Here is a 22,718-nt window from a genome sequence, read left to right on the forward strand (position 1 = left end):
TTTTACTTTTATTTCCCCTGAAACTACAGTTTTTATACCCCAAACACAATGTTCAACTCAACCAGCGTCGACCGGATTGCTGCGTAGAACGCCGATGGCAGATACCGGAGTAGATACCTGTTTTGTCTTTGGGTCCTATCAACATGATCACCACACAATAATTTCCGCTATCGAGCGCAGCTGCATGGCTGGGACAGAGGTTGAAGTTTTGTATGTGTGATATGCTGCGTTGAGGTGCATTCTGCAGAGGGTTGGTTCCTGTCGGAGAATCGGGCTTACCCCTCCTTGGACCTCTTCGGTTTGCCACATCACTGGCCCTGCGGCGCAGAAAGCGGGGCGGTGGTGGTGTGGAGCCCGGGGCAGCTCCGGTTCATTGACATCATGCCGAAATTTTGCGCCGGCAGCACGAAACAAACCGGTCTGCCAGCGCACACACGACTACCGAGGCTGGTCCTTCCACCACATCAACGGCCTCCTTCAGTTACTCGATCGCCATGCCACCATTGCGCTGCGTGAACGCGCCTACGACGGCAAGTCTCTTTCTCCGGCTGTGCACGAGCCCCCGAGCCATCGCCAGCGAACACCCGATTCTGGACCTCCTCGTGCCTTTGCGCCTCCAAGCCGCTGGTGTGCAGCGTACCGTCCGCCTGAGTCACACGGCAGTTGTCGCAACACCCGGTCCATACCATGCTTCGCCGTCGTTCAACCTCCTCGCGGCTCGCTTCTCACGGAAGAGCCTGTTGCCAACATCAAGTTGGCGGAAACCGCTCGCCTACCACCCCCCAAGCCGGATGTTTACCACCTCATCCCCACGACGTGCAACACACGCAATCTTCAACCCTCAACTTGACGAAGGCGGCAAGGAGATGATTCTAGAAATTACCCCCCGCGCCGCAAAGGTCCGTGCCTCCCCCTGTCTCGCGCCTCCTCTCCCCTTTCCAAAAGCCGCTAACCTAGGACACCGTGTCAGCGTCTCTCCGAAATAATGATCAAAGACTCCAACCCTCTCCTTGCTCTGCGCATCCAAGTCGAGAGCGGCGGCTGCCACGGCTTCCAGTACGTCATGAAGTTGGTGACGCTACCTCCGACGCTTCCCACGCAGGATTCGCCTGCACCTACGGCAGAGGAAGACCCCTCGGCCCCCGTACACGAAGATGATACGATATTCACGTACAGCCCGGACGACGGGAGCAGTAGCTCCGCACCAGGAGACTTGACTGCGCCCAAGATCATTCTCGACTTGCCTTCGCTCGAGCTATTAAAGGGGAGCAAGGTGGACTTTACAATGGAGTTGATTGGGTCGCAATTCAAGATAGTGGATAATCCATTGGCGACGAGCAGCTGTGGATGTGGAACGAGCTTTGATATCAAGATATAAAGAGGTTCGACGGAAGGCTGCGAGCGGTGTGGTCTGGACATGTGTACAATAGTGACAACTAGAGATAGACATGGGACGACAGAGTCACGACATAGACGATGGCGTTGGCAAACTCTAGCATTCAGGTTGATCCAGGTATTCCCCCTCCGCAAGAGAGTCTAAGATCAGGAGCCGTTGGGATGAATTGGCGTGTTGAGCGAAAACCACATCATATTGAGTTCATTCCCAGTGAGCCACGCTGATTTTTCCCACCATAAACGCCGAGTTCCCATGCCATGCCCAACGACCCAAAGCCATGAACCCCAGACCGACTAAGACACTTAGTTCATCTGGCGGATGAGAGCGTTGATGTGCTCCTCCCGGTTGCCGATGTCACCACCCTCAATGAAGTGCTTGAACTTGCGGGGGCGGAAGCCGCCGTTGGGGTTGCTGAGCTTGAAGGGCCAGAGGAAGTTGGAGGCCTGCTTGAAGTTGGGGCCGACCGTGTAGATCTCGTGGATCAGATCCTCAATGCAGATGATGCCGTACTTGCCAAGGTTCTCCTCGACGATGGCATTGTCGGTGAGAGCGATGCGCTGGCCGTTGACCTTGCCATAGCCGCGCTTGTAGATGAGCTCACGAACGCTCTTCAGGTTGGGGTAGCCGTAGGCAACCCAGGGCTCGACAAGCTTGATCATCTCAGCGGTGGCCTTGGTGACGCGGACAAAGACACCGTTGTTGATCTGGAGGAGACGGAGGAGCTGCAGGATCTTGCGCGGCTTGGGAGGGATCTTGTTGATACTGTGACGAAGTTAGCGCTGAGGGTGCCCGAGCAATTCGACCGGGCAGGTTGCTTACCCCTTGATGCGGATGACGAAGATCAGCTTGGCCTCAGGCGGGATGTAGAAGGAGTTGTCCTGCTTGGCGGCGCGGGCCAGGCGGATCTTCTCGCGCTCAGCATCGCGGTACTCCTTCACGTACTTCTCAGCACGCTTGAAGATGACGCCACGCTTCTCCTTGTTGGCCTGAACGAGAACATGATGTCAGCAAAGTCCCAAACCAACTTGGCGTTACAGATTCCCTCGCAAAAAGCTCGATCAGACCCGAAAGATGGTATAACTTTAGCAACAGCATCGACGTGTCTAGTCGCTAGGTGTGTTGTGCATCATATCGTTCGCGCGAGGACAGAAATAGGGGAAGAACCAACCTGCTTGCGCTTCTCGATCTCGGCGGCGCGCTCGGCGCGGGCCTTCTCCTGGGACTTCCGCTTCTTCAGCAGAGTCTCGGGAACGAGAACATCGTTCTGGGTCGGGACGGTCCTGCGCAATACGATTAGTACGTAGTCCAACATACCGAAGTATGTGGTAGAGCGCCGGTGGAGAATTGCTGCGTATGTGCGACATTCTCTCGTGGCTAACTCGAGTGCCCAACGTTGAAGCACGGGACGCCGCTCAGTGCGAGCGTCATTCCTGACAGCTCGAACATCCAGCATTAAGCTCCGGCTTCCAACACCTTGGACAGAATCCAAGACATTTTGCTCGCATGGGTGTGCAGATAGTCAGCACGACGTCGAGCCGAGTCGAGCCGAGTTGACAGCCGCCACCACGCGGCACTGAATTTCAGGGAGAAGACAGCATCTTCAACCCCAACACCCCTCGAAACATCTCTCAGTCGACAAGCCGGATCGGTTCAGGCCTGGCGGAAAGAGGGAGAGTCGAGAGAGGGATCGAGCTGGAGCAATGCCTGGTACAGGATTGAAGCCAGGCAAAGCACCCAGTGAGAGGACTACGCCAATCTGCAGAATCTCGTCAAGTGATACCCGACGATACCATGGGAAGAGTCGAGGGGGAGAACTCAGGGAATGGCATACGTAGAAGACATCTTGTCGGATCGTCGACCTCGTTGGGCGGTGGTGCTGAGGTTGTCGTGTGGTCGGTCGGTTCGAGTCGAGGACAGAGAAAAAACGCGAGTTTTTGGTGGGCACAGGAAAATGGCAGGTGGAAGTGGCCCGAGCGCTTACTGGGTGGGTCGCATTTTGCGCGGGCCTTAGGGCTTGATCCTGAAAAAGTTACCCCACATCCCACTTTCTGCCAGGCCTTACCGCCCTGAATCCCAAGAACATTCCTCACCGCACTCCGTCAAAATTCAGTGAGGTTTCCTACTGTCTGGTGAGTTAGCAGGAACAACAACCGCCAACCCAGGATCACCGGATCGCCGCAACAGTCAAGATGCCCCCCAAGAAGGCCGCTCGTCCCGCCCAGGAGAATATCTCTCTCGGACCCCAGATCCGTGAGGGTGAACTCGTTTTCGGCGGTGAGTAAACCTCGTCCAGCCCGCCGTCCATGGTGGCAGTCTTTGCTGACAGATTGATTTTCCAGTTGCCCGCATCTTCGCCAGCTTCGTGAGCAGCACCTCTCTCAGCGTTCCGATTTGAACCCTTCGCTAACTAGCTAAAGAACGACACCTTCGTCCATGTCACTGATCTGTCCGGCCGCGAAACCATCTGCCGTGTCACCGGCGGTATGAAGGTCAAGGCTGACCGTGACGAGTCGTCCCCCTACGCTGCCATGTTGGCTGCCCAGGACGTTGCGGCTCGCTGCAAGGAGCTTGGCATCACTGCCCTCCACATCAAGATCCGTGCCACTGGTGGTATGTTGAGCTTTGGGTCTCGGTCGTGCTTTCTTGTTCGCTAACAGCTTGCTCTCAGGCAACGGCACCAAGACTCCCGGCCCCGGTGCCCAGTCGGCCCTCCGCGCCCTGGCCCGCGCTGGCATGAAGATCGGCCGCATTGAGGATGTCACCCCCACGCCGTCCGACTCGACCCGTCGCAAGGGTGGTCGCCGTGGTCGTCGTCTCTAAATCTTTGGAGACTGGTGGTTGCGTTTCTGGGGAACTGCTCGGTTGCGGGTTCTGGGTTTTCTGCTGTGGTGTGGACAATTACGAGGAGAACGGCCTAAGATTGCCTGGTCTCCACAACATCCCGACGCCTGTCACTTGTTCCTTATGATGATGGCACAGCCGCAGCACTTGAGATAGAGAATCAAGGCAAGGGCTACTACGGTAGTCCGGAACAACGCTGCCTCGCGTCCAGGTCACCGCAGTTCTGAGCTCGTCAGCTCTTCCCAGAAAAACAATCATCACTGCTGCTGATACCCAGTTATGGAATCTAGTGTTTGGTGGTTGGATGTCTGATGGTCGACGGTACTTGATGCATGAATGCCATGGCCTATTGATTTGCTGGATACCTTTGCTCACGACTTGTGCCTCGTCCGGTTTGTGATAGATGCGCATTCGTCGTCGTGCATGCCACCCTCCACACTGGTCCCTGAGTGCTCCCCTGTTCAGTCCGCCACCAGGATCCCAGAAAGGCAGGCTCGTGGCGTTAAAAACACATACACCGTAGACGATGCAGAAAATTCGAGAAATGACACGGCGGGTACAGTCTCAGCACATGCTAAATTCAGGGGGGCGGGCGGCGGCAAGACACAAGACAAGTAGGTTTCATGATCGCATTCGCATTCCCCTGAGCCTTTCGTGGCACGAAGCGTTACCATACCAGAGACCAATTTTAATGCGTCACACGCCCCATGCCCTGAAAGCAGTTTAACTGAAGGAAACCAACGAACCCCAATCACCATCTCCGAGCAGGCCCCGAGTCCTAACCGCGAACCGCCGCACCGAGCGCACCACCCGTGAACTGTGTACCGCCTGCTTGCCGCTGGCCAGTACCGCCCGTCCTTGCGCCGCCCCTGCCAGTCCGCTGGCCACCCGTCCGCTGGCCACCCTGTCTGCCATCCTTCCTGCTGAAGGCGTTGGCCGACCCTTGCGTCCTCACCTCGAGCGTGCGCTCATTGGTCTCAATCAGAGCGCTGGCCTTGTCCGAGAGGGCGAGGGCCAGGCTCTGGAGACGGCTGAGCTCGACACCCTTGCGGAAAATGACCGTTTCGGTGACCTGGTCGAGCGCCGCGGCAAGCTCCTCGTGGCTGATCATCTTGCTGACGACGGCAGACACCTTGGCCGGCTCGAGCTCGAACATGGTGCTCAACGTCTCAATGGCCAGGGTGTCGTAGAACGGAGCATACGTGAAGAGGTACGTCCGCAGGCCCTCCTCCTGGATTTGCTTCGCAAGCATCGCCTTGATGTCTTCGGTGCTCGGCATCAGATCCCAGATCTTGATGTTGTGGATGAAGTGGATGGCTTTCTTCCACTCGCCGGCTGCGAGAGCCTTGGACGCCTGCATGACATGGTCGCGAGTGTTCTCCGGCGGGCCCGTGAAGATCTGACGCTCATGGTACTCGAGCATGCGCCTGTACGTTTTGCTAATGACGCGCTTCTTGATGTCGGGCGAAGACCCAATCTGCGCCAGAAGAGGGATCTCGAGCAACATGCTGCAGGTGAGGTAAACGCACTCCAGGAGCTCCAGGTTGATGTGCATGTGGAAGGGGAGCTGCCGTTGCTTCTCAAGCCGCTCCTGCTCGGGCGAGACCTGGCTGAACCGCTGCATCATGACACCCTGGGCAAGCAGTTCCTTCTGGCGGCCGCTGCCGCAGATGTCCTGCAGAGTGTTCTGGGCGTCATACACCAGACCCTTCCGGAAAGCGCAGAGACCGACCTGGACGAGGGTCCTGTTGTAGAGGATCTGGGTGGCCACGTCGAAGTTGGGGATGTTCTCTTGCAAGTGGGACATGAGCATCATGTCGCGAGCCTTGTAATACTCATCATGCAGAGCCAGGAAGTAGATCTGGCAAAGCATAGCGCGCGCGCGGATGATGCCCTCGCTCTTGTTGAACAGGTAGTTGCACAGAGAGTGGATAAGCTTGCCGGCATCGCCGAGGAGGCCCCGGGGGGCGATGGCCGAATCGACCTCGTCCGGAACCTGCTTCCAGGAGTTCTCCTCGAGGATCTTGACGACTTGAGCGGGCTGCATGCTGTTAGTAGAAGTCCAAAGCAGTCAGGCAGGGAACGACCAGGCGCATACCTTGAAGTAGATGTGGTCCAAGCGGCGCTGGACAATCCGGTTCAGGCTCTCTTGCGGGACATCGAGCGACGAATCCTTCTGGATGGTCTCGTAGTAGAGAAGTCCCCTCAGGATGGTGTTGTAGAGTGAAGTCTCGTCGGTCAACCTCTCAATGTACTCCGGGGTGTGAGGGTCGATGTTCTGGAGCGAGCGGGTAAGCTCGTCGTCCAGACGCTCGATGTAGGACACCACGCTTCCAGGAACAGTGATGTACTTGTCGCCAGGCCCCAGAACAGGAACCTTGTCATCATCCTCCCACTCCTCAGCGGTCTCGATAACGATGTGGTCCTTGTTCGCCTCCAGCAGGGTCAGCAGAGCCCCAAGCTCCTTCTCAGCGGCCTTCCATTGCTCCAGGGGCATCACCGATCCGCCCGAGCCGAGATCGAACCGAGCCGAGATCAGCGTCTGGAGGACACGGATCTTGAGATAAGGCGTCTCGGCGACCCTGTTGAGCTCCTCCATGATCTTGATCTGCTCATTGCGGTCGGTGCCCTTCCTGCCTCTGGACTCGATGATGGCGCGGAGGTGCTTCTGGATGCTCTCGGGGGAGAAGGGAATCGCCTTGCCGCGCTTGTCAACGATTGAAAAGCCCTTCTCTTCGTCCTCAGCGGCCTCGGGGATAACGGCGTCCTGAAGCTTGAGTTTGGTGGACTTGGGCAAGGGGAGCTCGTCGTCCTCATCCGAGGACTCCATGAACGCATCCCCATCCTTCCTGAAGGCATCGACCTGGGCCTGGTATTCTTTGGTGGTCTTCTTGATCTTTTGCTTGACTGCGTTGAGGCCACGCGCGTTCGTCGCGTTCATCTTCTTCGGTGTGACCTTCTGCTTCGCCAGCGTCTCGTTCATGTAATCCTCCAGCTCGGCGATGCACTTGATGTACGACTTGGGCGCCTTGCTGCCATCTTGAAGCTTCACAGCCTGGCGGCTGAGCTTATCAAACTCTTGAGTCTCGTTAGCGAAGAGCCCCAGTGTCCAGGCAGAACCCAAAGCGTCGACATACCATTCGCAATCGTGCCCCAGTCGTTGATCTTTTGGCTGTTCTGAATCGCCGTGATGATGGCCTCGAGTTCGTCGAAACGCTTGTCCTTGGCGCTCTTGACTTTCGTGACCAACTCGGCCTCGCTATCATCGCTGTCGGACGCGACGTCGACCAAGAAACGCCCAGCACCCTTCTTTGGCCCTGCCTCATCGTCAGACGAGGACTCCTCCTCGTCGTCATCGTCCTCCAACTCGGAAGACTCCTGCTCCTCCTGCTCCTCCTCCTCCTCCTCCTCCTCCGTGGTGTACAGCTCCTCCTCGTCGGAGCTGCTCTCGGTGGAGCTGTCACCGCCGCCGCGGAAGAACCGAGAAGACATGGCGATGTTTCAGTCGTTGTTTTGCAGAGAACCGGCTGGATTTCAATGGGGCTGCGACGATATGCCCCGCGTTGTTATGGCTGGCGATCGATAAGTCACCGTGCTGTGCGGCGGGTTGGAGGGGTCGAGTCGAGAATTAATTTTCAGAACGGTGATTTTCTGGTGGGGCAAATTTGGGGCTCAGTGGCCGGAAGCGCCTGAAGCCAACAAAGAGTTGCTGCTTTGGCTTTCGCAAGATTGAGCAACGGAGCCCAACCTCCAGATTCCGAAGGTGGATGAAAGGAAGCACTCAAATAGTTCCCAAATGGAGCAAACCAGGACGGTGACTTGTGATGAAATAATTCAATAATGTCTCGAGGATGCCTCATTTTTCCAAGACGGACTCCCAGGCAGCTCGCCTCCACCCATCAGCCACAAATGTCAGCTGACATGTCATGTGACTTATGCTATGTTACGGCTCGTTACGCCAAGCTTTCACAGTCGCGTCCTCAATGGTTTTAACGGGGCGATGCTCCAAACGGGACTCGACCACCCTGCGCGGTTGCATCTGCGCGCCACTGACCTCGCGAGAGCTATCCGAGATTTTCTGTACCAAAGCAAAACAAGCCAAACTCTGGCTCATCATCAACTCCAACAACCCGAGTCGTCACCATCTCGATCTGCGAAGGACTGGAGCCGACGGAGAATCGTGTATGGAGACTCATCTCGGATTCATCTGAATTGACACCCGGCCTTCGTGTCGCGCGAGAGCGCACCCGCCGTCGCATCTCTAGCACCTTTGGTGTGCATCACTTTTTCTTCGTGACTGCTCGCGTCCAAGCCTTCCATCACCCAGGACCGAGATGTCTTCATTTCCTCCGCCGCCACCGCCTCCGGGCTGGGGCCCTCCCCCTCCGCCGCCGACTCCTCCTCCCCCGGGTCCGCCGCCGTCGTTCCCTCCTCCGCCAGCGATCCCTGCGCCGCCTCCCCCAGGTTACCGGCCTCCCACCGATCCCTTGACCGCCAAGTTTGAACAAAAGAAGAAGGAATGGCTTCGCATGCAGCGCAACCGGTTTGGCGAGAAGAGGAAGGGAGGGTTTGTTGAGACCCAAAAGGCCGACATGCCGCCTGAGCACCTGCGGAAGATCGTCAAGGACATCGGCGACGTCTCTCAGAAGAAGTACACGAGCGACAAGCGCAGTTACCTCGGCGCCCTGAAGTTCATGCCGCATGCCGTGTTGAAGTTGCTTGAAAACATGCCTATGCCTTGGGAGTCAGCTCGCGAGGTCCGGGTCTTGTACCACGTCAATGGCTGCCTGACTCTAGTCAACGAGATCCCACGCGTCATCGAGCCTGTCTTCTTCGCGCAATGGGCGACCATGTGGAGCACGATGCGGAAGGAGAAGCGCGACCGCCGGCTCTTCAAGCGCATGCGATTCCCACCGTTTGACGATGAAGAACCGCCCCTTTCCTGGTCCGAAAACATTGAGGATGTCGAGCCTCTCGAGCCCATCCAGATGGAGCTTGACGAGGAGGAAGAGGCGGCTGTCTACGAGTGGTTTTATGACCATCAGCCGCTCATCGACACGTCGCATGTCAACGGGCCGAGCTACAAGAGGTGGAACCTGACACTTCCGCAGATGGCCAACTTGTACCGTCTGAGCCGTCCGCTGGTCACCGACGTGGTCGACCGGAATTACTTTTACCTCTTCGAGCTGAAGAGCTTCTTCACGGCCAAGGCGCTGAACGTGGCGTTGCCCGGCGGCCCTCGCTTTGAGCCCCTGTACAAGGACATCAACCCGAACGATGAGGACTTTGGCGAATTCAACGCCATGGACCGCATCATCTTCCGGAATCCCATCCGGACCGAGTGCCGCGTCGCTTATCCTCACCTCTATAATTCGCTCCCCCGAAGCGTGCATCTGTCCTGGCATTCCCACCCTCAAATCGTGTACACCCGAGCCAACGACCCCGACCTGCCCGCGTTCTATTTCGACAGTTCCATCAACCCCATCTCGTCGCGGGCTGTCGCGCCAAAGAACGTCAAGGTCACCCATGAAGACGAGCTTTTCGGACCAGGGAACATTGAGGAACCCGAGGAGGAGACGTTCGAGTTGCCCGCGGCTGTTGAGCCGTTCCTTGCCGAGGAAGAGCTGGCCACAGAAGACACTGCTGCCGCTATTGAGCTCTGGTGGGCTCCTTATCCTTTTGACAGGCGATCGGGTCGGATGGTGCGAGCTCAGGATGTCCCCCTCATCAAGCATTGGTACCTTGAGCATTGCCCGCCCAAGCAGCCGGTCAAGGTTCGAGTTTCATACCAAAAGCTCCTCAAGACTTACGTCCTCAACGAGCTGCACAGGAAGAGGCCCAAGTCGCTGCAGAAGCAGAGCCTTCTCAGTACGCTGAAGCAGACCAAGTTCTTCCAGCAGACGACGATCGACTGGGTCGAAGCCGGCCTCCAGGTGTGCCGACAGGGCTTCAACATGCTCAACCTTTTGATTCACCGGAAAAACCTCACGTATCTCCACCTCGACTACAACTTCAACTTGAAGCCCGTCAAGACATTGACGACCAAAGAGCGGAAGAAGTCGCGATTCGGAAATGCCTTCCACCTGATGCGCGAGATCCTGCGGTTGACCAAGCTCATCGTGGATGCCCAGGTCCAGTACCGGCTCGGCAACATTGACGCGTTTCAACTTGCTGATGGCATCCATTACGCATTCAACCACGTCGGACAGCTGACGGGCATGTACCGGTACAAGTACAAGCTCATGCACCAGATCCGCTCCTGCAAGGACCTGAAGCACCTGATTTACTACCGGTTCAATACCGACGCTGTGGGTAAAGGTCCAGGCTGCGGCTTCTGGGCTCCATCGTGGAGAGTTTGGCTGTTCTTCATGCGCGGCATCATCCCGCTGCTCGAACGGTGGCTCGGCAACCTCCTCTCACGGCAGTTCGAGGGTCGTCACAGCAAGGGAGTCGCCAAGACTGTGACAAAACAGCGCGTCGAGTCACATTTCGACCTGGAGCTTCGTGCATCTGTCATGGCCGACCTGATGGACATGATGCCCGAGGGTATCAAGCAGAGCAAGGTGAACACGGTCCTGCAGCATCTCTCCGAAGCGTGGAGGTGCTGGAAGAGCAACATTCCGTGGAAGGTTCCTGGACTCCCAGCGCCCATCGAGAATATCATCCTTCGTTATGTCAAGGCCAAGGCAGACTGGTGGATTTCGGTCGCGCATTACAACCGGGAGCGCATCCGGAGAGGTGCTACCGTCGACAAGACAGTCGCCAAGAAGAACGTTGGGCGTCTGACGCGTCTGTGGCTCAAGGCTGAGCAGGAGAGGCAGCACAACCACATGAAAGATGGGCCCTACGTGTCGTCTGAGGAGGCTGTCGCCATCTACACGACGACCGTCCATTGGCTCGAGTCCCGCAAGTTCTCGCCTATCCCCTTCCCGAGCGTCTCGTACAAGCACGACACCAAGATCCTCATCCTGGCGCTCGAGCGGCTCCGCGAAGTGTATTCAACCAAAGGCAGGCTGAATCAAAGCCAGCGGGAGGAGCTTGCCCTCATCGAGCAGGCCTATGACAGCCCGGGAACGACCCTGGAACGCATCAAGCGGTTCTTGCTCACACAGCGTGCGTTCAAGGAGGTGGGCATCGACATGAACGACAACTACAGCACCATCAACCCCGTTTACGACATAGAGCCCATCGAGAAGATCAGCGATGCCTATCTCGACCAGTACCTCTGGTACCAGGCTGATCAGCGCCACCTCTTCCCAGCCTGGGTCAAGCCGTCCGACTCCGAAGTTCCACCCCTTCTTGTCTACAAATGGGCCCAAGGCATCAACAACCTGGACAAGGTCTGGGAGACTGCGAACGGCGAGTGCAATGTCATGATCGAGACACAGCTGTCTAAGGTCTACGAAAAGGTTGAACTGACCCTCCTCAACTCGCTGCTGCGGTTGATCATGGATCACAACTTGGCGGACTACATCACGGCCAAGAACAATGTGACCCTGACATACAAGGATATGAGCCACGTCAACAGCTACGGCATGATCCGCGGCCTTCAATTCTCGGCCTTCGTTTTCCAGTACTACGGCCTCATCCTTGACCTTCTTCTCCTGGGTCCCCAGCGAGCGAGCGAGATCGCCGGCCCGCCGCAGAACCCCAACGATTTCCTCCAATTTCAGGATCGTGAGACCGAGACCAGGCATCCGATCAGGCTGTACACCCGGTACATTGACAAGATCTGGGTGTTCCTGCGCTTCACTGCCGACGAGGCGAGGGATCTCATTCAGCGGTTCCTCACGGAGCAACCTGATCCCAACTTCGAGAATGTCATTGGCTACAAGAGCAAGAAGTGCTGGCCGAGAGATTCGCGCATGCGCCTGATGCGCCACGACGTGAACCTTGGCAGAGCCGTGTTCTGGGATTTGAAGAACCGTTTGCCCCGTTCCGTCACGACGATTGAATGGGAAGACACCTTCGCGAGCGTCTACAGCAAGGACAACCCGAACCTCCTGTTCTCCATGTGCGGCTTCGAAGTCCGCATCCTGCCCAAGTGCCGCAACCAGAACGACGAATTTCCGGTGAAGGATAGCGTCTGGTCGCTGGTGGACAACACAACCCGAGAGCGGACGGCCCATGCCTTCCTTCAGGTGACAGAGGAAGACATCCAGAAGTTCAACAACCGGATTCGCCAGATCTTGATGTCTTCGGGCTCGACGACGTTCACCAAGATTGCCAACAAGTGGAACACGGCGCTGATCGCTCTGTTCACTTACTACCGCGAGGCGGCCGTGTCGACAGTCAACCTGCTCGACACCATCGTCAAGTGCGAGACCAAGATCCAGACTCGTGTCAAGATTGGGTTGAACTCAAAGATGCCGTCGCGTTTCCCTCCTGCCGTCTTCTACACACCGAAGGAACTGGGCGGTCTCGGCATGATCTCAGGGTCTCATATCTTGATTCCTGCAAGTGACAAGCGCTGGTCCAAGCAGACGGATGTCGGCGTCACCCATTACCGAGCCGGCATGTCTCACGAAGAGGAGACTCTGATCCCTAACATCTTCCGCTACATCATCCCCTGGGAGGCTGAGTTCATCGACTCGCAGCGGGTGTGGACCGAGTACTCTCAAAAGCGTCTCGAGGCCAACCAACAAAACAGGCGACTCACGCTCGAGGATCTGGAAGACAGCTGGGATCGTGGTTTGCCGCGCATCAACACCCTGTTCCAAAAGGATCGCAGCACCCTGAGTTTCGACAAGGGTTTCCGGGCTCGGGCCGAGTTCAAGATCTACCAGCTCATGAAGAGCAACCCCTTCTGGTGGACCAGCCAGAGGCACGATGGCAAGTTGTGGAACCTCAACGCTTACCGGACCGATGTGATCCAAGCGCTCGGTGGTGTCGAGACCATTCTGGAGCACACCCTCTTCAAGGCAACCGGTTTCCCGTCATGGGAGGGTCTCTTCTGGGAACGGGCATCGGGCTTCGAACAGGTCAGTGAACCCCCCTCTTCATCTTAAGAACTCTGAATGAGCTTGAATGCTAACTTCTCCGGTACAGTCCATGCAATTCAAGAAGCTGACCAACGCGCAACGGTCCGGTCTCAACCAAATCCCCAACCGACGCTTCACCCTCTGGTGGTCGCCAACGATCAACCGGGCCAACGTCTACGTCGGTTTCCAGGTCCAGCTTGACCTGACGGGCATCTTCCTGCACGGCAAGATTCCGACCCTGAAGATCTCCCTGATCCAGATCTTCCGTGCACATCTGTGGCAGAAGATCCACGAATCCGTGGTGATGGACCTCTGCCAGGTCTTTGACCAGGAACTGGAGGCCCTCAGCATCGAGTCGGTGCAGAAAGAAACTATTCACCCGCGCAAGTCGTACAAGATGAACAGCTCGTGCGCGGACATTCAGCTCTTTGGCAGTCCCAAGTGGAACGTGACCCGGCCGTCCCTGCTCTTCGACAACAAGGATGTGATCGAGGCCACTACAACGAGCAAGTTCTGGATCGACGTGCAGCTCCGCTACGGCGACTACGACTCCCATGACATCGAGAGATACGTCCGTGCGAAGTACCTCGACTACACCACAGACAGCATGAGCCTGTACCCGTCCCCGACCGGTTTGATGATCGGGATCGACCTCGCCTACAACCTGTACTCGGCCTACGGGCAGTACTTCCCTGGGTTGAAGACGCTGATCCAGCAAGCCATGAGCAAGATCATGAAGGCGAACCCTGCGTTGTACGTGCTGCGCGAACGCATTCGCAAGGGTCTGCAGCTCTATGCTTCAGAGGGCAACCAGGAATTCCTGAACTCCCAGAACTACTCGGAGCTGTTCAGCAACCAGATCCAGCTGTTCATCGATGATACCAACGTTTACCGGGTGACGATTCACAAGACGTTCGAGGGCAACCTGACAACCAAGCCCATCAACGGTGCCATTTTCATCTTCAACCCCAGGACTGGCCAGCTCTTCCTCAAGATCATCCACACCAGCGTCTGGGCCGGGCAGAAGCGTCTCGGCCAGCTTGCGAAGTGGAAGACGGCCGAAGAAGTGGCGGCGCTGATCCGGTCACTTCCAGTCGAAGAGCAGCCGAAACAGCTCATTGTGACGCGCAAGGGTCTGCTTGATCCTCTCGAGGTCAATCTCTTGGACTTCCCGAACATCTCGATCCGTGCGTCAGAGCTTCAGCTGCCGTTCCAGGCTGCCATGAAGGTGGAGAAACTGGGCGACATGATCTTGCGCGCCACTGAGCCGCAGATGGTGCTGTTCAACCTGTATGACGAGTGGCTGAAGAGCATCTCGTCCTACACGGCCTTCTCTCGCCTGATCCTCATCCTGAGGGCTCTGCACGTCAACCAGGACAAGACCAAGCTAATCCTGCGGCCGGACAAGTCGGTGATCACGCAAGATCACCACATCTGGCCCTCGCTCACGGATGAGGAGTGGATCAAGGTCGAAATGCAGCTGCGTGATCTGATTCTCCATGATTACGGCAAGAAGAATAATGTCAACGTATCGAGTCTCACCACCAGTGAAGTGCGCGACATTATCCTAGGCATGGAGATCTCGGCGCCGTCTCTACAGAGGCAGCAGGCTGCCGAGATCGAGAAGCAGCAGCAGGAGCAGCAGCAGCTCACCGCGGTTACGACCAAGACGCAGAACGTGCACGGCGAGGAGATCATCGTCACCACAACGTCTCAGTTCGAGCAGCAGACGTTCGCATCCAAGACGGAGTGGCGTACCCGGGCGATCGCCACGTCGAATCTGCGCACGCGAGCCAACAACATGTATGTGGCGCCGGTGGACAGCGATGTGGATGACATCACATATGTGATGCCCAAGAACATCCTCAAGAAGTTCATCACCATCTCGGATCTTCGGGTGCAAGTGGCCGGCTACCTGTACGGAGCGTCGCCTCCAGACAACGACCAGGTCAAGGAAATCCGTTGCATTGTCATGGTGCCGCAGATCGGCGGGCTGCGTAACATCCAGCTGCCGCAACACCTGCCGCAGCACGAGCTCCTCAAGGGTATGGAACCGCTCGGCATCATCCACACCATGTCGGGCAACGAGCTCCCGTACATGTCGGCTGTCGACGTGACCAACCACGCCCGGCTGATCGACGCGCACCCGGAGGCGTGGGATAAGCAAAAGACGCTCACCGTCGCCGTGGCGTTCACGCCCGGCAGTGTGTCCCTCTCGGCCTGGGCGCTAACGCCGCAAGGGTACACGTGGGGCGCCGAGAACAAGGATCTTGGTAGCGACCATCCCCAAGGCTTCATGACGTCCATGGGCGAGCGCCGCCAGCTGCTGCTGAGCGACAAGTTCAAGGGATTCTTCCTCGTGCCCGACAACGGCAAGTGGAACTACAGCTTCATGGGCAGCGCGTTTGGTGGGATCGAGAAGAAGCCCGTCCATGTCAAACTCGACACCCCCCTGCCCTTCTACAGCGACCAGCACCGGCCGGTGCACTTCTCTAGCTTCAACGAGCTCGAGGATATCTGGGTTGATAGGCAGGATAACTTTGCCTAGACGGTTTGGGCGAGTTAAGCACATCTTGGCGAGGGTCGGAGTTGTTGATCGGTGAGGACGGGACCCGGAAATGGGAAGCGCGGAAGAGGGACGCTACCCGTCACCGAGCGAAGCGAGTGGGAACGCGGGAGCGGATGCGGATGGCCAGTGGAACTTCAAACTGACGAGCTGGGCCGTCGGAACTGGCCGCAGATTGTTTGATCGACTACTCCAGGAGATCGGCCGGCATGTTAGAGCTGTGGTTTGGCTGCGAGTGGGGGGGGGGGGGGGGGGGGAGGGGGGGCAGAATTTGAGTTTCTGGTGTTTCTTGTTACAATGCGCTTTGCGCCCGCGTTGTGTGTCCGCGGTTTACTATGTAGGACAGAGATTCCACTTTGTACATGGTGTACGAGTACTACCGTTCCTGTAAAATGTCACTAATGGATCTGATGCGTTGATTTGGCGATGTGGGCGCCATTGTGTCCGAAGGTGAGGTTCAACAGATGGACAGCTAGTCTCAGGACACGGCTAGCTGGCTAGCTGACAATGTCCCGTCCCCCCAACCCGAACACGTGGGAGGAGCAGCAGAGGAGGGGTTCGTGATGCTCGGCTTCTCGCGGGACGAGGTCGATCCTACACGGGAGCAGAGCGGGCAGACATGCCCCCGCTTCCCCTTCCCTGGCTACCGCGAAGCCGGTGCTGGGTGCGGGGTCTGCAGCAAAGTGCGTGTACAGTCAGGCTGTTGTCAGCACTCGCTTCGTTTGTCTACAACAGATTGTGCTCAATGCGTTCATGCGTTTGACAGCCCATTGCCTGATCCGGAAGGCTGGTCGATCAGTTTTACCCTGCCAGCCCTAGCCAGAAGCCTTAGGGCGCAGGTAGCAAGGCAGGGATGGAGGGGAGCCAGTCCACATTGGACAGCAGGCCCATCGCACCCATTCCGGTTCTTGGAAAGTTTGTCGAGCTTCGGCCGGTGTCGATTCGACTTGGTCTAGCGTACGCTGGCGAAAAAGGCTTCGATTCAGGGTTCCATGCATGCCCGATGTCAGATGTGCTGCATGCCAAGAGCCCCTTGCAGCAAGAAATTTCCGAAGAAAATGCCCGGCGCGGAGAACAGGGTTCGGTTGGCAGCCGGACGAGCTCTCTTGGGTCTGAGAACAGGCATCCAGCTTGTGTTTGTTGAAGGTCTGTTTTAGTGAAGGATTGCGAGAAAGAATTGCCTAGAATATTGAAGAACCGTGGACAGGATTTCAAGCCTGACGGTTTCCCCCTGAAAGCTTGGGGATGGTGGCATATGGTGGACGGACTTGGTCGTTAGAAGCACTTAGCAGCTATCAGCCCTAGAGCTCTCCACGCCAGTGACGCTCTGACCAACCGTTCATGAACCCCGGTCTAGTGGATGTCGCCAGGCCGGGGGTTCGCGTGTTGAATCGCCTTGGCGCAGCGGACAGTCCGATGATCCGATCTTGTGGTGTCCCACTGTCCTCGACCCCTACACTGGTGCCGCCCGGCCGAGTCCGAGTCCGAATGCTACGCAGGAGCATCGGGAACTGGGCCGAGGGCCGGGGTGTAAAGATGGGAGGCTTTGACGTGCTGTGGGAAGACGGAGGCCGGGTAGGCTTCGGGAACGATGGACCCGGAAGCAGAAGAAGCCCGAGCTGGCCCACGAGGATGGGAACCGCACGTGGCCTGGTCTCAGCACCTGATGGTCAACAATCACCATGAAACAGGGTAGAAGCTCCCATGTAACATTATGAACAATGCAGGCGTTTTCTCTTCCTCAGGCATGCTCTGTAGCCGCCAGGTACGTTTCCATGGCATTGCGGTTGTTGTCGTGGATCTACCCAAACTCAAATACATACCAACGTTACCTTCTCATGAAACAACCTCCCCAACTCCCCACCAGCTTACTTGGCGGCTGCAACCCTAGAAGCACGCCACCCGCAAACAGCGGCCAGTCAGAAGGAAGACATAGCAAATGGCTTTCTGTGGTCGGAAAATAGGGAGCATGCTCTTCCGGCGACGCTGGCTTGAGCTCAGAAGGACCTTGGCTCCGCTAAGCTGTGTTGGGGGGAGAGACGTGGAGAGGGTTGATGGGGACCGGCCTGATATCAGATGATCAGGTCCGCGGCCCCCGACGCGCTCCCCGATTCAAGTTCGCGGAATGCTACCCTACGACACTCCCGCAAAGCTTCTCGAGGAAACATGCCAGTTTTACCCACCCTGCCCGATCTCCCGTCCACCCTGTCCCTGTTCACTTGACTGATATCCACGTACCTGCCATCAGATTTGTTGTGTATGATGAAGCTACCTATGCCCTCTACGCAGTAGAGATACATCCTGCCGTTAATCGACAGACAATTCATCATCTGTATCTGCCTAGGGAGGCATTCGTCATGTTTGAACTCTGAAACGAAACATTGCCGCGCCCTTCCTCGCCCTCCCTTCCTTTTTCTTTTGGAATTGGACTACATGCCTCACAGTTCGGGAACTGCCGAATGACCTCATGGTTGCAGGTATGTAGTGATACCCCGTTTTTGATGTTGGGATGAAGCTGGCATCTGGAGTTTCTAGAAGATGGGATGACATCAATTTCACAGAGTTGCAGAAGCATAAAAAGTGTTTTAATTGCAAGGTCTGAGTGAAACATCCTTGTTTATGCGAAGTCCGCCGTTGTTCAGACCGCCGTCGCGCGGCTGTAGCTTCAGCCGGTTGCCAAGACCCGCCACCAGCCCCACCCCCATTCCCAACCCTGAAGACCAGTGGGCACTCCCACCCTCCGCCAACGTCCCAGCACGACAAGCGGTCATCCAACAACACCCAAGCCCCGGCCACAAAGTCGGGGATGGGAAGATGCATCCCATCCCACGATTGGCTAACCTGGAAAAGCAACCGTAAATTCCATCGTCTTGATCAGCATTGCGATGCAATCTTGGAGCCCTCGGGGTTAAGCCTCTTCGAGCCACCCAGTTCCACCCCTTTCCACCCTCGCCGCCAACCGAACGCGGTCCAAGTCGATCACGCATTTGGTCACGAATACGCGCACAGCAACTTCCCCCGCGGGGCAGCCCGCCATCCCACCGTGTCATAGCTCCCCCAGTAAGTCTTCACAGTACCAAACACATTGACACTTGCCCTGGTTGGCTGAGAGTCGCCGTCATATCCTCGCAGCCAGCCCATCCTTGTGCGTTCTCGTAGCGCCGGAGCCGCTCACATACAATCCGAGAACGCCTTCCATGTCCCAGGATCGCCCCAACCATCTCATGTCCGCTGGCCATGCTCCGTGTGCAGCTCAGAAGGGCTTGGTCAAGCGGTGAGAGTTCTCCACTTTGATGGGCGGGCGGGGGTGCCGATGTCTCCAAATATTGATCATCCCGTGGACATCACGGTCTTTTTTTTTTTTCAATGGCCTGCAAAACGACCTGCTCCCTTCCCCTTCAGTGGCTTCCCTGTCGGTTCCTTTCTTGGTCCTTTTTCAGAGGCACCAACGTCCAAGGCAAAGCCATAGATGAGCCTGAGGAGAAACATGTCTCCGGGCGAGCCAGAGCTCACCCCCAAGAGTGTGGGTTACATCCAGCTGTCTCGAAGCTGCTGGTCGACTGGAGCTGACCCTCCAACCTCAACGTGGATCCGCTGCTATCGTCTGCTCTTCTCACCCTGTTCGGCAATCTGGCAGCTAATCAAGGCCGGCTTTGCTTGCCGTCGCCCTATGAGGGGCCAATCTAGCCATCTCTTTTGGGGGTCTCTGATATAGCCCACCCCGGCTCTGATATACCTACTTTCGGACGAAACGGCGAAAATTCGATCAGTGACCCGCCCGCTGCCCGCCCCGTTCCAGACACAGCTGACTGGGCCTGCTCTGGGCGATGGGACTCGTTGCTGGCTTCGCCCTGGGTGCATCCTCGGCCGAGGAGGGGTCACCTCCGCGAGTGCCCGCTGTGGCATCCTCCTCGCTGCCCCCTCCAAGAGGGGAGATCTTCAAGAGTGCTGCGGATGCAGCCCACCAAGCTTCTGCTGGTCAGCCTCGACTTGCCGGAGCCGCGTGCGAGCCGTCTTGGCCTCTGCGGCACCGAGGCGTTGTTCCCGATTCCAGCCACATCCTCCTGTGGTTCCTCACGCGCTTCACCCTCCCGAGAGGGTCTGATCAGGACAGGTCGTTACCAAGCATGGCCGTAAAGCAAGTGCCGCGGCTGCATTCGGCGGCCTGGAGCGCTGACAGCAACCACCCCCCCTCTTCCCGTCAAAGCTATGCCTGCCGTCATGCCTATCCCCGACTGCATGGTAGGCCCGTGTTTCAAAATTCTCGTCCTCTCCATAGAGCCGTTTTGTATCCTTCCATGGGTTTTCCAGACGTCGTCTCTCTTTTGGGCATGTCCCTGTCCACTCCCCTCCTCTTTTCGGTTAATCACTCCGGGGGTGTTGAGATTTCGTGCATCTCTTGACCCCCCAATCCCTGCCTGATGTGGCTGTCAAGGGACCCCCCTCCCCCGTTGCATCATGACTGGGGGAGGCCCCTGGTTACTATATCCGGTAGCCAGTCCATGGCATAAGATCCTCAAATTATGCTACCGTTATCCGTGGTCAAGAGATGCCTTGGGGTTCCGCGCATCGCTCGTGAACCATCGTCCTGTCTATTGCTTGGCGGTCACCCACTCGTGTCGACGGTTGGCGTGCCATAGATCGCGGAGGGTATTAAACCTACCCGCACCCCCCCCCCCCCAACCCCAAGCCTCGGAGCCCTGTCCCGCCCCGTACCATATATTCGACGGTTTAATACCATTTACTATCACGGCGGTTGTCTTGGACCTCAGCTCTCTTTCTTCCTTCTTCCTCCTCTCCATGTGCTTCAACACCGGATATTACCAACACCACCTCCGCACCGTCAAGCCCACGCTGCGAATCCTGCGTGCCAAATCCATAGCCGACCGCGAGAGGCTGAGCGTCACGCGCATCCACATGTTATCACAGGCAATGAATCACTGAACTGGCGTCCACGACGGCTACCGCGACCACAAGCTCCAAGGCTCCATCAACCCGCGCGAGAACATTCTGATTCTTCGCATGATAACGGACCTTCGCCCCAGTGTGTCGCAGCCGCCAGTGCCTGTCATAGTGACACGCGCAAAGAATCGCCTCGTCGATATTCCATGCTCTCTGCCTTCGATCACCACTCGTAAGGGTTCCAACTCTCGCAGCCTGCCGTCTCTCTGCCGACGGAGGGTGCCAATAACCAAAAGCTCGACGGGACTTCTCCGCTCCGAGCTAAGTGTCGCTCCCACAGCAAAAGGAGCCCACCGGGGCTCCATCACGACAAATTATTTCCATACAGAGCCCGGCGACCAGCCAGAGCGAACAGCTCTGGCGGAACCCATGCGTTGGAGACACGCTGGCGGGCAACTACCGTGTGGGACCAGATTACAATGTCAACTACTCGCCGCAAGAACCGCATGCGGGTGAGCAGGCCCAGGCTTCGCACGGATATGATGCTCACCAACACCACCGAGCCTCGATCCAACATGCTGGGCCGCCAGCCCCTCCCCCGCCTCCGCCTCCTCCCGTCCACGAGCAGCCTTCCCATCAGCCGCACCACGGGTTACCGCAGCACCACTACGCTCCCGCTCACCATCCTCACCCGATCCTCACGGACCCAACCCACCTCGCCGGCCACCACCCCTCAGCCCGGCATATGGGACATCCGGGACATCCGGGGCCATCACACTTCGGCGCCGGCCCGTCGCCCCATACCGTTGTCGCCCCGCTTTATCCCGCTCTAACCCCAAGCCATGGTCACACAGCCGGGGTGAAGCGCCCGCGTCCCGACGACCTCGACCTCTCCGTTCCCGGTATGCCCGATCTTGGTAGCACCGATCTGGACCCTATGCAGCAGACGCCAATGAACGCCGCGGCTGCTGCTTACGGACAAGCCCCCGCCCCGCCCACCCACCACCATCATCGGCTTCCGGATACGGGACCCCCGGCCAAGATGATGAGACGGGAAGGAGAGAGCAGCAGCGGAGGAGGCGGCGCACCGAGCATGGTTGGACAAGCCGGGATGCCACCGCCAGCTCCGCGGCCGAAGGGACCCAAGTTGAAGTTCACTCCCGAAGACGACCAGCTGTTGATCGATCTGAAAGAAAACAAGAACCTGACATGGAAACAAATCGCCGATTTCTTTCCAGGGAGGTCCAGCGGGACGCTCCAGGTCCGGTACTGTACCAAGCTCAAGGCAAAAACGACACAGTGGTCAGAGGAAACGGTCAGTGCTTACCAGACGATGTCTCTTGGATGAAACCAACCAGCTAACTAGTAGGTGCTACAGGATCAAAAGCTTCGAATGGCGATCCAGGATTACGAGAACGAAAAGTGGCGCATCATAGCCAACAAGGTCGGCACCGGGTTCACACCAGCAGCTTGCCGCGAAAGAGCTGCCCAGCTCCTGGGCGAGAATGCGGTATAGCAATTAGCGTCCCCTCCCGGGACCTCCGCAGGTCTTGGGACAGGGGACACCACCGCTGCTATCCAGTCGCCGTTCCAGACATTCAAGTGACGGACGACAAGCCAACTACAACCGCCTTCCACTTAGGCGGTTTCACACCACCGGGCGCATTATGCACCACGACATACGCCGCTTTCTCGCGAGATTGCCCTTCATGGCCATCATCTCCACTCCCTTCCCATCGCTCGTTCGGCACTATTTAACAATTATTTCTTTTCTTCGTACCTTTGTGGAGGATGCGCTGGACAGGGATTCGGTTTCTTCTTGGATTTGGATTTCTTGTTCAGTTGTTGGATTTAATCACACAGAGATACCCCTTTGAAGGCGTCAACAAGACGATTATCTTTCCTGTCCTTACCTACTATACCCAATACCCATTTGTCTTTTTCTTACTTTATTCATCTTGTTTTTTTCACGCATGGCATTGGTCTCGGTGGGTGCACATAGAAGATGTTCTGGGGAGGGAGGGACGAGAAC

At 57.2% G+C, this 22,718-nt stretch overlaps 6 protein-coding genes across 6 annotated transcripts; 4 read left to right on the top strand and 2 right to left on the bottom strand.

Moving 5' to 3' along the window:
* Nucleotides 1–494: 494 nt before the first annotated feature.
* On the top strand, nt 495–1,378 carry VTJ83DRAFT_1313 (uncharacterized protein; the record flags this gene model as incomplete). The annotated part of the gene is made up of 2 exons (XM_071007459.1): nt 495–899; nt 971–1,378. The coding sequence occupies 2 exons, from the start codon at nt 495–497 to the stop codon at nt 1,376–1,378; spliced, it is 813 nt and encodes a 270-aa protein (XP_070870666.1).
* Nucleotides 1,379–1,698: 320 nt separating this feature from the next.
* Nucleotides 1,699–3,238, bottom strand: VTJ83DRAFT_1314 (60S ribosomal protein uL30; the record flags this gene model as incomplete). Its single annotated transcript, XM_071007460.1, has 4 exons — nt 1,699–2,158; nt 2,216–2,382; nt 2,565–2,676; nt 3,228–3,238. 4 exons carry the CDS (start codon nt 3,236–3,238, stop codon nt 1,699–1,701), a joined length of 750 nt encoding a protein of 249 aa, XP_070870667.1.
* A 347-nt stretch (nt 3,239–3,585) lies between these two features.
* On the top strand, nt 3,586–4,216 carry VTJ83DRAFT_1315 (40S ribosomal protein uS11; the record flags this gene model as incomplete). Its single annotated transcript, XM_071007461.1, has 4 exons — nt 3,586–3,670; nt 3,736–3,758; nt 3,814–4,006; nt 4,065–4,216. 4 exons carry the CDS (start codon nt 3,586–3,588, stop codon nt 4,214–4,216), a joined length of 453 nt encoding a protein of 150 aa, XP_070870668.1.
* Nucleotides 4,217–5,015: 799 nt separating this feature from the next.
* Nucleotides 5,016–7,729, bottom strand: VTJ83DRAFT_1316 (uncharacterized protein; the record flags this gene model as incomplete). Its single annotated transcript, XM_071007462.1, has 3 exons — nt 5,016–6,278; nt 6,336–7,315; nt 7,375–7,729. 3 exons carry the CDS (start codon nt 7,727–7,729, stop codon nt 5,016–5,018), a joined length of 2,598 nt encoding a protein of 865 aa, XP_070870669.1.
* Nucleotides 7,730–8,571: 842 nt separating this feature from the next.
* Nucleotides 8,572–15,766, top strand: VTJ83DRAFT_1317 (uncharacterized protein; the record flags this gene model as incomplete). The annotated part of the gene is made up of 2 exons (XM_071007463.1): nt 8,572–13,218; nt 13,286–15,766. The coding sequence occupies 2 exons, from the start codon at nt 8,572–8,574 to the stop codon at nt 15,764–15,766; spliced, it is 7,128 nt and encodes a 2,375-aa protein (XP_070870670.1).
* A 5,665-nt stretch (nt 15,767–21,431) lies between these two features.
* Nucleotides 21,432–22,202, top strand: VTJ83DRAFT_1318 (uncharacterized protein; the record flags this gene model as incomplete). Its single annotated transcript, XM_071007464.1, has 2 exons — nt 21,432–22,001; nt 22,065–22,202. 2 exons carry the CDS (start codon nt 21,432–21,434, stop codon nt 22,200–22,202), a joined length of 708 nt encoding a protein of 235 aa, XP_070870671.1.
* Nucleotides 22,203–22,718: the final 516 nt, after the last annotated feature.

Source organism: Remersonia thermophila, chromosome 1 (assembly GCF_042764415.1).
Source record: "Remersonia thermophila strain ATCC 22073 chromosome 1, whole genome shotgun sequence".
NCBI lineage: Eukaryota > Fungi > Ascomycota > Sordariomycetes > Sordariales > Chaetomiaceae > Remersonia > Remersonia thermophila.